The sequence below is a fragment of the Pseudochaenichthys georgianus genome, chromosome 16, assembly GCF_902827115.2.
Source record: "Pseudochaenichthys georgianus chromosome 16, fPseGeo1.2, whole genome shotgun sequence".
In the NCBI taxonomy this organism is placed as follows: domain Eukaryota; kingdom Metazoa; phylum Chordata; class Actinopteri; order Perciformes; family Channichthyidae; genus Pseudochaenichthys; species Pseudochaenichthys georgianus.
Window position 1 is genome coordinate 42,155,362 of NC_047518.2, and position 17,050 is coordinate 42,172,411.

At 40.0% G+C, this 17,050-nt stretch overlaps 1 protein-coding gene across 1 annotated transcript; it reads left to right on the top strand.

Moving 5' to 3' along the window:
- Positions 1 to 5,424: 5,424 nt before the first annotated feature.
- LOC117460793 (fucolectin-2-like) lies at positions 5,425 to 10,552 on the top strand. Its single transcript, XM_034102370.2, has 6 exons — positions 5,425 to 5,532; positions 5,838 to 5,902; positions 6,627 to 6,906; positions 7,712 to 7,860; positions 9,540 to 9,819; positions 10,319 to 10,552. The coding sequence occupies exons 2-6, from the start codon at positions 5,842 to 5,844 to the stop codon at positions 10,470 to 10,472; spliced, it is 924 nt and encodes a 307-aa protein (XP_033958261.1). The 5' UTR covers positions 5,425 to 5,532; positions 5,838 to 5,841; the 3' UTR covers positions 10,473 to 10,552.
- The last annotated feature ends 6,498 nt before the right edge of the window (positions 10,553 to 17,050 follow it).

Below are 17,050 nucleotides of genomic sequence, written 5' to 3' on the forward strand. Positions count from 1 at the left end.
ATTAATGTTAGACGCTTTTATCCAAAGCTACTTACATACTCAATATTGTGGGCAATCCCACTGTAAGGAATCTTGGTGTTATATTTGATCAGGATTTATCCTTTAACACCCACATAAAATCAATCTCAAGGACTGCCTACTTCCATCTACGCAATATCGCAAAAATCAGGCATATCTTGCCTCAAAACGATGCAGAGAAACTAATCCATGCATTTGTTACTTCAAGGCTGGATTATTGTAAATCCTTATTATCAGGGAGTACCAAGAAGTCAGTCAAGTCGCTTCAGCTGATTCAAAATGCTGCAGCTCGTGTACTAACCAGAGTTAGGAAAAGGGACCACAATACTCCTGTTCTGGCTGCCTTACACTGGCTCCCTATAGAACACAGGATAGAATTTAAAATTCTTCTTCTCGCCTACAAAGCCCTTAATGGGCAGGCGCCATCTTACCTTAAAGAACTCATTATACCTTACTGTCCTACTAGGGCATTGCGTTCCAAGAATGCAGGGTTGTTGGTTGTTCCTAGAGTCTCTAAAAGTACAATGGGAGCCAGAGCCTTTTCTTATCAAGCTCCACATTTGTGGAATCAGCTTCCAGTTTGTGTTCGGTAAGCACACTCGGCCTTTTCGAGGCTCTCTCCCCATGCATTTGTTGGGGCCGTGGGCCACCATATGCTGGCGAAGGGATATCCTGGCGTTTATGCGGTCCACTGCCAAGATACTATATTATATGTGGACAGCCAATGTGTTATGTGTGTAGGTGTCACATAGGTGGCGCTAGAGATTCATGTACCCAGGGGATGCTCCCACAAATGAATATGGTGGCCCATTAGAGCATATTTATATTGATGTACTTGTACCCAGGGGGTGCTCCCACAAATCGATATGAGGGGCCATGGGGAGGTCCCACAATGTGGGATCTACAAGTGCTGGAGGTCTGTAGTCCGTCAATAGGGGCTCTTGGAGCGGCCACAGAGAGGTGGCAAGTGGGCTTCCATATTGAGATGTGGGATCTACAAGTGCTGGAGGTCTGTAGTCCGTCATTTGGGGCTCTTGGAGCGGCCACAGAGAGGTGGCAAGTGGGCTTCCATATTGAGATGTGGGATAGGGAGCCCTGAAGTGAGCTCTCATATTGACTTGTGGGAGCCCTGAAGTGGGCTCTCATATTGACTTGTGGGAGCCCCCCCAGGCAAGTGGGCTTCCATATTGAGATGTGGGAGCCCCCCCCGAGCCGAGTGGGCCCCCATATCAAGTTGCCGGACACCGGTGAGAGCTCCCCCTGGTGGTCGCAGAAGGGACAGGGGCCCACATGGGCATAACGCGTTGATTGGCGCCTAAAATGGGTGGGGGGGGTTAGGGGGAAGGGGTTTGGTATTTCCCGGCACGCCGGGGTGACCCCCGAGACCCCAGGGGGGTCCGGCTATTTTACAAACGTCGCGTTGGCAGAGTATTCGGGGGGTTTAGCCGTGGCGGTCCTCTGCCAGCATATTACGCTGGAAGTGGGATCTCATTTATCATCAGTCCTGCTAGTTTTGGGAAGCAGACAGCCTATCGATTTTTAAGAGTGCGCTTAAGACCTTCCTTTTTGATAAAGCTTATAGTGATAAAATAAAATAATCTAAGAGTGCATTAACGTAGATACGTTGTGCCTCTTCTCCTATACCTTTTAGTTCTTACTCTTTCACTGAAATCCTAAAAACGTAGATCTTATTTTTAAAACTTTATCCAAACCTTTCCCCTCTATGACCTCTCGAGGTTGTTAGAGGGTAACAGGTTGCAGAGGGGCCTAGCCCGGCCGGGGAGTGTGGAATGTTGTCACTGACCTACTCCTACCTCTGACAAATTCAGGTTCCAATGGGGACCTTTTTCCCTGTGTGTGCCTCTCTCCACCTCTGTTTCCTACTTCTTACTTGCTACCCTTTCCCCTCAACCTATCCTAAGGGAGTGCATGTATGTAGACACGTTAATTTAGCTGCTATAGGCTTGGACTGTTGGGGGGGCACCTTACTCCGTCTTTCTGGCTGTTTGTACCTGTGTAATCTCATGTTCCGATTAACCCAGTTTCCCCCAAATCGCTTTTTTGTGTCCATATATACGCCGGGATCCTGAGTCATGGCTAATCCTGTTGCTGTGGTCGTGTGTCCTGGATCCTCTATCCTGACACTGAATCTGAATCCTGGACTTTGAGTCGTGGCTGAACCTGTCTCTGCGGTCCTGCCAGACTCTCACCATACTACTTCCATGATGGCTCCCACAAGATTGCTGACATCCTCGTGGATTCATCTTCTTATTATAGACACATGCATTTCCAAACATTTGGACTACCTATGCTGTAAATGTATTATCTCTTCGATTTACACACAGCATCTATTGCACGTCTGTCCGTCATGGGAGAGGGATCCCTCCTCTGTTGCTCTCCCTGAGGTTTCTCCCATTTTTCCCCTTTAAACCGTGGGGTTTTCTCTGGAAGTTTTTCCTTGTACGATGTGAGAGTCTAAGGACAGAGGGTGTCGTATTGTCATACTGATATTCTGTACAAACTGTGAAGACCACTGAGACAATGTAACATTTGTGATATTGGGCTATATAAATAAACATTGATTGATTGATTGATTGATTGATTGAAAGAGGGAGATTGCTCTCAAATGTCTCATCCTCAACATGGGAGAATCGGTGGAGGACCTGATCAAGGGATACCTGGTAAGGCAAGATTACTGTTGAGGTGTTCAAATTCTAGCTTAGGCTGTCCACTTTATATGATGTGTGTTACATTTTACATAACTTTTTAGTTATTTAACAGGTGCTCTTATCCCGAGTGACCAACACAAAGTGTAATAGGAGTACAAGTCAAATTAAAATGTCACCAACACAACCTAGTAGTGTTTAAAGACGTGCTCAGACAATAGCTACAGACAAGAGCCAAAGCTATGCATCACGATACAATTCCTTCTTACAGTCAATTATGGCCTTCCAGGACGTCCACGATATGTCTTAACAGTTAGGCTATTCATCTGGGGGGAAGCCCGAGCTATATTGATTTCAGATTATTTTTTCCTAAATTATTTTCCAGGTGTAGGAGAAGAAAGAGTCTGGACAAATTCTTCAGCGGAAATCGCAATCTTCGTCATCAGAGATAAAGAAGCCGCAACCGAAGACATTGGCATCATACTTGAGGGACAAGAGGTTGTGAATAAGTTGGCGTCTGTTGCAAATGCTGTTGCCATTCTCCTGGGCTTCCTTTATGCTCTCAATCTGGAATATCCCAAGACATTAAAATTGACATTTGAATATATCCAGAAAGTCTTCATGGAGCTGGACCCGAAAGGCATGGCCACCAAGGTCAAGAAGCTCTATGACCAGCTCTACAATAGAGCTTAGTTCAGGTTTCCTACACGTCCAAGTTTTCCAGTCATGGACAATTATAAAGACAATAACAAGTCACAGAAAACGTTTGTGACTGCCCTGGAGAATGAAAAGGTTACACACCTGTTGTGTGACTAGTTATGGTTCGTCATTCTGAAGTAGTACTGTTTGAACATATAAAAACTGTCCTAGGAATTACCCTGTGGCACTGATGGGCTCTGCTCCGGCTGGCAACTGTTTTGCGTACGCATTTGGTTTCAAAGGTCAATAATATGTTTGGCTGCCGGCTCTTCAAAGTTCCAAATCTGACCCTTGAGAATTAAGCTTACTGGCTAACTTAAGACTTGACTCACTTTTACACGATTTTTCAAAATGTGTAGAATATCTTCATGTCTGGTCAGCTCAATGTTAACCTCACTTGAGGATTTTACATTTCAGCACGTTTGGGATTCCAAAGTTAATGTTATTGGAGTTGTACAATATTAAGGTACATCGTGGTGTCTGTGGAAGACTTAGGCTGTGATTTAAAGCATGCAAAACATAACTAATTTAAGGAAGAGGGCTTAAAAATACAGCTAAATTGGTTTACCCTTAAAGGTTAATATTTATTAAAATTATAATTTAGGTATTTTTCTCACTGTACTCTGGTGGTCATATTTTTGCTTGCTTATATCACAGCATAAGTCTGAAAGATATTTCATCTTCAAAAGGAACGGTCACTTTATAGTATGAACGTTTTTCATTTGTTTTCTTAAATGTTTTGATATGTGGGGCTGACAATCAGACCATTGAAACTTGACCGTTTTCTGGCAAGAATTATTTTTCATTTTTATGCCTTTAAGAATACAACCGCGGTGCTTTTTTTCTATGTATTATTTTAAATTGTTACATTTCATTTGAACAATGTACCCTATAAATATGGTTGTTATATTATTAAATATCACAATGTGTAATGAAAATTATTGATGTATTCTATATTTTTTGGATTAGATTAAACATTCAGTTTGTTCTTTAAATGAGAAAAATATAGTTTGACAAAATATATACATCTTTGATTGGATAAAACAAATAATATTTAGTTAATTTTAATGAGACAAAACTGTTTGACAAAATCTATATTTTTTTGTTTGGATTAAATATATAATTTAAATTAATTGACTTCCTTCAACAAGAAAAATATACTTTGTGCCAAGTCTTATAGTTTCCATGGACATAAGAAATATTGTTTGAGGCAATTTGTTTATTTTTCATTGGCTCAAGCTATAGAGTATACTGTAGATGTGAACCATTTCCCTAAACATTTTTGTATTGGTTGAACAAAATACTTGTATCAGCGTTGATTCTTAAGCAATATTTGAATACTATATGATGAGCTAATTATTTCGTACACTATAGGCTGTTTGATAATATAACAAATACAATGTTTATAATATCATTGTATTCCCTGTTTTAAAATATTTATTCAATCAATCAATCAATCAATAGGATACGGCTGTAATAGGCCTAAGGCCTTTTAGTCGCTCATAAATAAATAGTAGGATTCTTTATTTACTATGGATGCTGGCAACAGTGACATAGTCCAAAGTGAAGGTGATGTTTGGCAGTAATGGTCGAGGCAGGACTTGATACAGTTAACCGTCTTGGATGGGACAACGCTTTCTGGCAGACCATTCGTTAAAGTTAGTTTTAGTTTTAAAGTATTAGGACACTATTTTCCCTTCCTGCCGGTGTAGTGCAGTAGAAGTATGAAGCAGATTATATTGGGAATACTAATAATAGTATCTTTAAAATGTACTTAAATGTAATAACCTACATTCCACCACTACATGACTTTTTTGTGTTCATTATTATCAAAGTTACTTAACATAATATTACAATTATAGTATTGGTAATACATTGGTGTGTATTGGGTGATATTTAGCATACTTCCTGGCATTAACTTGGATGACTCCTATAATCAAATCCACAAGAAAAGGGAACTGAAATACATGTGCATGGGAGTAAACCCAATAAGATTGGTTGGTGTTGAATATGAATATGATCTGTTTTCTGATGATTGGTTGATACGGTTTGACCAGGATGCATATAAAGAGAAAAATAATCTCTTTGTTTGGTGCTTGGAGACTTTTCTTTCTTTTCTATTGAACCAACAGACTGTCAGGGTCTCCAGGTAACACTTTTTATTTTGTCTTTGTCTCACAGAATAGATTATAAAATATGTAACATAGCGTGTAAATAGGAACCCTCTACAGAGTAAGGAATCCTCATTTGTATTTTTTCTACTTTGTATTGCAACTGAAGCGCAACAAAATCCCTTTGGATAAATAAAGATCGATCTTATCTTAATGTTGAACTCTAAGTCATTGAACTTTACCATTACAATCACTGATCCTGCCTTTCTAACAGTAAGAAAAATGTAAAATATGGTCATTTTTTAAATGAAATTCTGTTAACGATATCCTCTCGCTCTACCAGAAAGATGAAGCTCTGTGTTGTCCTTCTGCTGCTGCTCCTGCAGACGTGCTCAGTCTCCACTTATCGTAAGTATGATCCGAGAGGGTCAACATACAAATTGAATTATCTGGAAGTTTTTGCTCCAACATCCCTGTAATTGTAGCTTTTTTTCCTTTAAGATAAAAACACATATTCATTAGCAAGTTAAATATTAACTAAAGCTTTAGGACCATTTTATTATGATGTTTAAAAAAGAAAATTGGATTCTAAATAAGAATATTGTAATCTGCTCACATTAAATATATACACTTTATGTTTTGCAGCCTTAATGACTAGTCTGATTTCTCCAATTGTTGTTTTGTACTCGGACTGAATCAGAACACCACTTCCTCTTTTTGCTGACTTCTCTGCAAAAACTTCCTGCAGGATTTTTGTATTGCGTAGAAAGTTTTTAGGCCGATTCGTATCGATTATACTGTTGCTCAAGGCATTACAATGTAAGCAAACAAACACATAGAAACTATTTAGCAACACCACTGCAAATGCACACAGTACAACCAAACTCACATAAATGCAGTATATTTGGAAATTAAGCGCCCGCGTCTATAATGTTCAGTATTCAAACACAGGTCATATATCAAGCTAATAAGCAATAATTAACTCCATGTTCAATTAACTCTCCAAACAACTTGCAGCCTTTCTATGACTGTAATGTGTCTCATATGCTGTTTTCTTTGGAGTGTCGTGAGTACTCAGGACGATCTCAAAGTTATCTATTGAAACACTGCCATACCTCTGTCTTCTCACTAGAAAATGTGGCCATGCGCGGAAAAGCGACCCAGTCAAACCGTTATGAATTTGGATTTGCCAGCAACGCTATTGATGGAAACCGTGGCAATAAGTTCCTTTCTGGATCGTGCAGCCAAACTGATAAAGAAAGCAACCCCTGGTGGAGAGTGGACCTGCTGGAGCCCTACGTCGTCACCTCCGTCATCATCTCCAACAGAGGAGACTGCTGTCCAGAAAGGCTTGTGGGGGCACAGATCCACATCGGCAACTCTTTAGACAACAATGGTGCAGCAAACCCAGTGTAAGACATTTCCTGCACACATTTTATTCATTTGTTTTGTGTAACTGTCTGAGCATTTTGTTTATATTCTCCTCTCCCCTGTTAATTGCTCACCACCAGTAGACAGAGGTGTATTAAGATACTTTACTTGAGTACAAGTACAGATACCCTAGTTTCAAAATATTTCATTACAAGGGAAAGTCCTGCATTCAAGAGGTTTCTTAAATAAACGTATTATCAGCAAAATGTCCTTAATGATTAAATATGTATGTGACATTTCTAGATATATTCATGCATGGAGAAGCATTTTACAAGTTTAATTGTATTTATATCATTTGACTGTTTTGTGACTTAAAGAGTTAGTCCCCTAGTTTAATTGTTAGAGATACATTTAGTTAAAAGTAGCTAAAGCTGTTTAATGAATGTACTGGCATAAAATTACATTGTTTCCGTATTGAAATGTAGAGGAATAGGAGGAGAAAGTAGAATTAAATGGAAATACTTAAGTTGCACAAGTACCTCTGAATTGTAAATGTACTACCCACCTCTGCCAGTAGATTCTCATAGAAACTGTTCCTAAATATTTCAACCATGTAATTTTACTTATTTGCATTGCTTATCAAAAATATAGGCAATGCTGAAGTGCGTTAAACTTGCATCGTCTTTCATATCTCGCAGTGGGTGCCCCCTGATTGCAAAAAGGAGTCAGATTGTATAGAAGTCTATGATGTAATTACCAGTTACCTGTTATCTAACTGTTGAAGCCTTGGGGCAATAACATGTCATTCATGTTCTTTCTTTCTCACTTTTGTTCTCTTTCTTTTAGGGTTGGTACAATTTCTACAATCGAGGCATTGTACACTCTGACTTTCACTGATCGTGCGGAGGGACGCTATGTGACTGTGCGTATACCGGGTGAAGGAAAGGTCCTTGCCCTCTGTGAGGTGGAAGTCTATGGGTACCATGCCCCAACTGGTGAGGGTTTGGGATCTTACATAAATAATGTGTGATTTCCATCTAAACAAGGAACTGTCATATCAGCCAAGTGGCTGAAAAGTTAACTGAATGCAGAAGTGCCTTAAACCTGCATTATTTCTAAAAGTCTGATTGTGTAGAAGTCTATGAACATTTTCCTGCAACTCACTTGATGTATTACCGCTGGATAGAGTGTACCTATTAGTTTATGATCTGAATTGTTTCAAGTCTTCTTCAATCCAGCATGATGTTTAAGTTGTAAAATATGGTCCCATTAATAGGAACAAGAGAAAGGCTGGTACATCCTTTCATGTCACTTATGATTACTAAAACAGGTCTTATTTTATTTAAAGTTTAATTTGCCAAAACTGAATGACACATTTAGTTAAACTTAGTGCAGTTGTAGTTATATATATAACTTTAACTATAGACTCAATATATTATAATTAGGGCTGTCAAACGATTACACATTTTAATCAGATTAATCACAGTTTAAAAATTAATTAATCATGATTAATCACCATTCGAACTATGTCCAAAATATGCCATTTATTGATGTATATTGTTGTGGGAATGGAAAGATAAATGAAAGAAGGCGGATATATCCATTTAACATACAGTATCTATGTTTACTATAACATTTTTCTGTGTGTCAAAATGAAAGACAACCCACACACCTATCAATCATCAAACCGTGGGGTCTTAATTCATTACGTGTTGATTTCCATCAACCGGGGAGTACTTCAGGAAAGTCGACAGAGGGGGGGGGGGCGGCTAGTGGAGTACTTCGTGACCACAGAGTGTGAACGTTGTGATCAGCTGTTTGAGCGCAGTTCTCCAGTGAAGGGGGGAGTCTCCCTCCGCAGCCGGTTGGCGTAGTTTTGGCACAATTCCGTTGTACACGTTACGTTAACAGCAGCCCTGTCTGTGCACACGGAGACCGACTCTGTCGTCCGGTGATCTAACCGCCTTCTGGAAAAGCTTCACAAGTACGTCGGTACGCAAATGCGCTTTGTGACACAAGTGACGGTACGCATTTCAGAGTACATAACCTGCGTACCAGTTATGTGCACCCCTGTACTACAGCACAAGTATTCTCCGTCGGGACTTCCTGCAACAACACCACGCCGTTATCAAAGATGTTCTATTGAGAAGACGATCACTACGTGACAAAAGTTTTCAAAACCGTGGCTACTGAAATCAATCTGACTAACTGCTGTCTGTGCAATTTACTCCGCGCGAGTTGGCAGACTTTATTTTGCTTACTTTAACATCATTTTTCATGGTGGGGCTAAGCCATTTCTTGGTATGGGTGTAGCCTACCCCAGCCATACCCTGGCGCTGCCACTGGTGGCACGTATGGGGCGGGCCATTCTGCACATGCGTTAAATGCGTTAAATATTTTAACGCAATTAATTCATACAATTAATTACCGCCGTTAACGCGATAATTTTGACAGCACTAATTATAATACTTGAATTCCTCTTTTCCAATAACAAATATATGGTAGTTATTTGGTTATATATGGTGGAGTTATCCCTTTCATATCCTTCATCCTGACGGCAAATTAAATCAAATCTTTTGAGAGTCATGGTGAAACAGAATAATAAAATACAATCTGCATCAGGAGTACATGTTACTGATTTAACCTAAATCTTTGTTTTGTTTTTTTGTTGCAGAAGAGAACCTGGCCATTCAAGGAAAAGCCGCACAGTCATCAGTGTTTGAGACTGGAGATGCATCTAAGGCCATTGATGGGAATCGGGACTCCAACTGGGGTCATGGTTCCTGCAGTCACACAGCCAATGATTTGAACGCCTGGTGGAGGCTGGCTCTTCCCAAAACACACAAAGTGTTTTCTGTTAAGATAACCAACCGATATAGAGTCCATGAACGACTCGATGGAGCCGAGATCCGCATTGGAGATTCTCTTGTAAACAATGGTGCTGAAAATCCCAGGTAACTTAAAGCCTGTCCTATTACAATACTAATATTAAAAAGTCACTAAATTGGTATTTTGTTGGAACACGTTTGAGGAACATTATTCAGTTTTTCTTGCTCAAGTTTACCTGGTGCTACATTTTGGATTAAAACTCCTTACATTGCCAAGAAATAGGATTGGAGCGGGAATACCCTTCATTTATGAATGATTCCTGCAATATGTTCTGATCTGATCACAGAAATGGACAAATACCAAGGTCGCCAAATTAAAGGCCTGATCGAGGGTCGTCAATTGTGATTCTGTGACATGATTTGAAAACATTTATTTAAACATTACTGAAATATAAATATTGTTCATTATCAAGCCCTAATTAAAAGATCCGCAACCAACATTCTAACCAAGTAAATCGTAGAAACCTAATGACGCTTTGAGTGCATGTTGAACATAAAATGAAAAGCCTATTACTTCAGTAAACCCTTCCTGAGGTTAACGTAGTGATTTCTGCTTCTTCTACAGGTTTGCTAATATCACCAGCATCCCGGCAGGTGAAACAGCTGAGTTCAAGGTTCCCAACGGGATGGACGGCCGCTATGTTTACATAGGTGTCACTGGAAGAGAGGAGTACCTGACCCTCTGTGAGGTGGAGGTGTTTGGCTCTGCACTGGATTAGCATTCAATGTAATGGATTTTGCAAAGATGCTGTAATGTGTACACAAAGCATCCAAAATAAAATGTGCATCTTAAATATCATTGTTTGCATGACGTCAAGATTTACTGGTGGAGATTGCAACAAAAGTCTTCCTTGACTTTTGCTTTTACACAGGACTTGTACACCTTTTGGGAATGTAAGACCAGTGAAAGCAATGGTTCTGAAGGCAAGTTTTTTTATTTTTTTAAATGCAGACAAAATAGACACATATTATAAAAAACATCTGAAAGCTTTCTTACCCAAAGTTAGATCAGAAGATCAATCCCCATCATCAGGGGCGCCGTAAGGGGGTGAAACGTTAGCATGATTCTATGGGCCCGTGACTGGGCCCCAAAAAATGTTAGAACATTAAGAAAAAAAATGTAAGTAACCTTTCATCAATAATTAACATTAATATAACGTCATATTGATGATATACTCACTAAACTTATGATTCATTTAACTTATTTTCTTCCAAAAGTTAATTATCCAAAGCATCGAACACCTCCCTCTATTTACATGTAATGGTTTGGTCCTGCCTCCAAACGCTGTGCAGCACCGGCCCTTTCTAGCAGAGAGACTAGTGAGAGCATGTGAGGAGGGATGCTAGTACTTACGTGTGTACGATTTCTCAACGACTAACAAAGTCAGGCTTTCAAGAAGGAAAAGAAAGGAGAGACAGACAAGAGAGAGGGACTAAAGGGTGACAGTATGTCACCCAGTTTTTCAAAAGAAAAGATGGGTGTGGTCCATGACTGGTGGAAATTAGTCTGTTAGCTAAGCGTAGTCCATTGTAAATAATAATGTTTTGCTGACATTAAAGGTGGGGTAGGTAAGTTTGAGAAACCGGCTCGACATACACTTTTTGTTATATTGCATGGAATGCTCTTAACATCCCGATAGCAATGAATATATTTAGTGCTTTGACAAAAAATCCATTTAAAAATGTCATCTGTGGAAGCCGTGGTGCTGTAAAAAGCACGACCAATCATCTGAGCCGGCCCGGCTAAAATAACTGGATAGCCTATCAGCCTGTCAGCCTTCCATCTGTGCACAAACTTATCTCGTGCCCTCATTGGTCATGTGCGCGTTCGTGTGTGTTGGGGGAGGGGCTCTGTAAGGAAGTGGCAGATTTTTTCCGGTTGTGTATTTTCAAATTCTAGCTCACTCGAGCTGGTTTCTCCAACATGACCTACCCCACCTTTAAGTACTGTTAATATCTTCACAGAAAATTCAGAGGTTTTTCATGTCACTCCTCTTTTAGCTGACATTTAATAAATGCAGGTACATTTTTAGCAGCTATTCATACTAAATCAGTTGTCCCTCCCCCTGGTGCCAGGACCAACAGATCCATCTTTAGGCTCCGCAGCCCTGTCCCCCCATAAGGCTTTGCAGTCTTGCCATGCTGTCCATTGAAAGCCAGGTGGCTAGAAAGCTGGACTTCAAGGACTTGATCGGTGACTTTGCCTGTAAGAAGGCTAGGCGCTGGGCTCTTGGTGAGTAAGGCTGAGCCAGGGCTCGTGATAACTGTTAAAGGGCAAGGCTATGGTAACAATATTGGATCACTACACAGAAGATGCATGATGAGAAAAAGACTGAGAACAGGTAATAGGCTATGATTTAGCACCACCATCAGGCCTTTTCATTTCCATTTCCGTTTTGTTGTCCGTTTACACTTTAATACCCGCTTATTTTGTAGTTGGTATATTTAATAAAAAAATCTGCTGCTTATGTTATTTTTTTGGTAATAGCATTTTATAAATGATAATATTGGTGTTAATGTTCACTTTATTTTAATTTAAGAGGTCATGTATATTTAAGTTATATTTATTTTGATTTTTAAATGTTCCATTCAAACATGTTATTACAAAGGCATGGACACCATAAAGGATAACTATTGAGGTCCATTGTCAGGAATGTTGGTGTTATATAAAATAGTGAATTCTACTGCAGTAGAATGTTGCACGTCTGCACAGTGTTATATGTTCATCGCTCAGTGTCAGTAAATATTGTGTAGTTAGTATTGGACTACAAGATAGATGCAAGCCTGTACAGGTAGTTATTTAAAGCATAAATTAGTCAGTTGGGTTATGGAGGTGTGGTTACAGCATTGTGCTTGGTTGGCATGGCCTGGGCCTGGTGGTGGGGCCCAATGTGATATATTTGCATCGAGCCCATCTGTAAGAGGGGTATCTTGATCAGTTGTCTGTCAGCTAGCTGTCAGCTGTCTACCCCAGTGAGATGATAGTGAACTATTCATGAACTTGTCATGAAAAGTTCATGAAATATTAGTGAACCATATTCATGAACAGCTCATAAACAGCTCATAAACAGCTCATAACAAAGTTGATGAACTGTTCATGAAAGTGACATGAACATTAAATGGCACTAGGGCAGTTCATGAACTACTCATGAAACTCCTGTGCTGGAATGGTTCATGAACAATTCATGGAATATGGTTTTAGGCAGGTTCATGAACAATTCATGAAATTGAGTTTTCAGTGAGTGTGTAGGGATATTCAACCAGGAACATATCAAGAACTGTTCATAACAACTTCATGAACTGTTCATGAACCATTGACTGTGGGTCAATTGGCAACCATAGAAAACAACAATTATGTCAATCACAATGGAACTTTACTCAAATTAACATACAAACATACATGTATACAGGTGGAGCACTACAATTAATCCTATCACTATTTGAAGCACAGTTCTTGATACTCAGCTGCACAAAAAATGTTGTTACGGGTCCCAAAAGCTTGGGTACCACAGCAACAATAAATGATTTCTGTAGAAAACAGAAAAGTGCAGCAGCAATAATTATACACAGGATCCGGTTGATCGTCTGGATTGCTTCTTATTCAAAATTCAAAGTACACAGTTACATTCAAATAGCTGCACTTTACAAACATCACATTTCTCCATTTAAGTTATCTGTCTGACAGTCAATTACTGTATCTCAAGGAGAAATTCAACATAGTCAATATAAATTATTACATTACATTGCATTTAGCTAACGCTTTTATCCAAAGTGACTTACAATAAGTGCGTTCGACCAACAAAATACAAACTTGAAGAAAACAGAATCATATAAGTACATCAGGTTTCATAGAGCAAAAACATTTCAAGTGCTACTCAACTGGCTTTAGGTAAGCCAGTCCAAACGTGCTTTGTTAATAGTTCTATTGCTCGAAGTGGAGTCGAAAGAGATGAGTTTTCAGTCTGCCCCGGAAGGTGTGTAAGCTTTCCGCTGTCCTGATGTCAATGGGGAGCTCATTCCACCATTTTGGAGCCAGGATAGCAAACCCAGTGTGCGAAAAAGTAGACGTCCCACCGTCCGGGACGTGTTATTTACAATATCGGACAAGTAGATCTGTCAATTGACTTGTCCGGCGGACAAGTGACATTTTTTGACAAATTATTGATACATTCAGTTTGCAAAAGGCAGAACTCATTCGCAAATTGTACGTGTCCGCCATTGTTCGTTTAGAAATGTTAGTTTCGGTTCTGCTTGTCCATTCCTAAGGAAATGCATCTCGCCCCTTTCTGTACAGTTAGACGGGGGCGGGCGGAGCGGGGTGGGAAGTGTGGCAGGGTTGGGAAGCAAAACTCGGTTCCGAGTAGGAACAAATAACAATTGTCCGGTCCCGGGATTAATAAGAGTTGTGAGGACAGGAGGCGAGGCCGAGCCCCCGAGCCCCGCGGACTGCAGCTCTCTCTATGCTCCGTATCAGCTGATCGCTGCACGGTGCCGCTCAGCGTCTCTCTCTCTCTCTCTCTCTCTTTCTACACACAGCGGATCCGCTGCCCGTTAACAGCCTCATCTTTGTCAAACTTTCTTATGTTCTTTCTCTAACACGTAATGAAGGTTATTAAGCGTTTTAGCTCCTGTGTTGTTAATATTGACGCCATTTCCTTTATGAAGTGAAGCAGCCTCCCTGTCTGTGTCCTCGCGCTGTCCTCACATCCTCGGACCCCCAGACTCAGAGGAGCACAGGGATGTCAGTATTGTTTATGAAGCAGGGTAAGAAAGTACATTATTGAAATGAAAATACTATTTATTAACTTTTACAAACAGTGAGCAGCTGCAGCATGTGTATTGCAGGACATGTCTAAGCGTGCAAGCGTCTTTGAGTTGTAGAAAAGCGCTAGGCCTAAAGGCTATAAATATAATGTATTATTATTATTATTATTAGGTTATGGCCTATGTGTTGGACATGTGTGGTTGGACTCTGTCTCACAGGCAGGCTGCAGTGTAACATCAGAGGACACTGGGCCAATTGTACATTCTCAAACTGCACCACTTAGAACTAACTAAACAATGCAGAGATTATTTTTATATAATTGTATTCAATAACTGTAAGACATTAAACAGTATGAAGTGATTTGTAAATAGAAATACAGATTTGACTTAATGTTTTCATAAATATATTTTTCTCCCAGTTTGACTTATTTTTACCCTCTCAAAGAACCGGAATCGAGAACCGAAAATAACCGGAATCGTTAAAATCCAAGCGATATCCAACCCTATGTGTGATGCGGTAAAATATTACCGCTCACTTACGTTAACGGTGTCGTAAAAAACATGAAAAATGTAAAATACGATGACAAAGAAGAAGATTCCAGTGGCCCCAATTTTTGTCCATTCTGGACAAGTGAAAAATGTATTCGGACAAGTAAATTGCCAAACTCACTTGTCCATGGACAAGTACTCTCTAAAAACTTTTTCTCACACTGAAACCCACGTGTTTTTGCTGATGGGAACTTGGGTCCCCTTCGCAGCGAGGGTGCAGCGAGCCGTTTGGTTGATGCAGAGCGGAGTGCACGTGCTGGGGTGTACGGTTTAACCATGTCCTGGATGTAGGAAGGGCCAGATCCATTCGCAGCATGGTACGCAAGTACCATTGTCTTGAAGTGGATTCTAGCAGTTACCGGAAGCCAGTGGAGGGAGCGGAGGAGCGGCGTGGTGTGGGAGAATTTAGGAAGGTTGAAGACCAGACGAGCCGCTGCATTCTGGATGAGCTGCAGAGGTCGGATGGCACATGCAGGTAGACCAGCCAGTCAGTTTAGGCGTGAGATGATGAGAGCCTGGACCAGAACCTGCGTCGCTTTCTGGGTCAGCTGGGGACGCATCCTCCTGATGTTGTAAAGCGTGTATCTGCAGCAGCGGGTTGTAGCAGCTATCTTTGCAGTGAAGGACAGGTTGTTATCTATAAACACATAACGCTATCAAATAATACTTTCTATCAATATATCTATCTTTACCAAATATAACATATTATGGAGATAACAAAAATACACTGTCAATGTTAATAAACAAAAAACAAGGCAATGTGCCTGCAAGACTGCACTCAGGTAAACAAAACATATTACCCGTGCGTAGCAGGTAACCTGCCTGCGAGCCTTCGCTCAGGTCACATTTACCCAGGCGCGGCTGAAGCCCGCGAAAATGGCATCTATTGTTGCCGACAGTTTAGTATTTTTAAAATACCGTTACTATGTCAAACATGCTCAAAACCTTCTGACACACTCTCCTAAACATCTCCAACATCATATCTAATTCACACAAGTTAACATCGATCATTTTCATTATGTACTGACCTGTAGAAAACAGAAAAGTGGAGCAGCAATAATTATACACAGGATCCGGTTGATCGTCTGCATTGCGTCTGAGGAGGGGGCGGAAGTGTCCCCCCTAAGGTAACCCAGATGTCACCGCTCACCTGCCAAAGGTTCCACCTTGGCGCTACTTACTCGTACTGCTTCTCAAACAGTACAGATAAACCATAAAATGATATGAATGTCACCAAAATAAATACAGATAATGTTCAGTTTCAAATTCACTATTGTTTTGTTTTAAGATTAAAAGTTTTAAAAAAGAAAGAAATGTTCAAATAGTAGATGAATATTCAAGAGGTCTTTAAAAACATCACACTGATCATCAAAAGTTCATAAAATGCTCATGAATATTCAAAAATATTCTGAACTTGCCACAATCATCCAAAATTCATGAAATGCTCATAGTCATGAAAAGTTCATGAAATACTCATGCAAACTTTTGGGGGTTTTAATTATAATGTTGTGATTGGCTGGATCATGAAAAGTTCATAAACTGCTCATAAAAGTCTGTCATGAGCAAAACAGGAACTTTATATGAATGAACAATGTTCATAAACATTTCATGAACTGCTCTTTAAAATGGTTCATGAGCATTTTAAGAATTTTGGTTCATGAACATGACAAGTGAACATATAATGAGTTGTTCATGAATGTTTCATGAGTGCTCATGAACAGCTCATAAAGTCATGAACTCCATCTCGCAGGGGTATCCCATAGCTGGGAGAGGGATACCTAGGTGAGGGCATTAGTAAATCTCGGGAAGAAAGCAATAAAACCTGTTTCATTAAATATTGAATGGTTATTAATGTGCCACGAAGAAGGAACCAACGACTGCTACCATTTACATGAAATCTATTGCTATAAAAAGGTTGAGGTGACTTTTACAAAACCTACTAACTGATAGCTTTTGATCACTAACTGTTACATTTACCCAAATA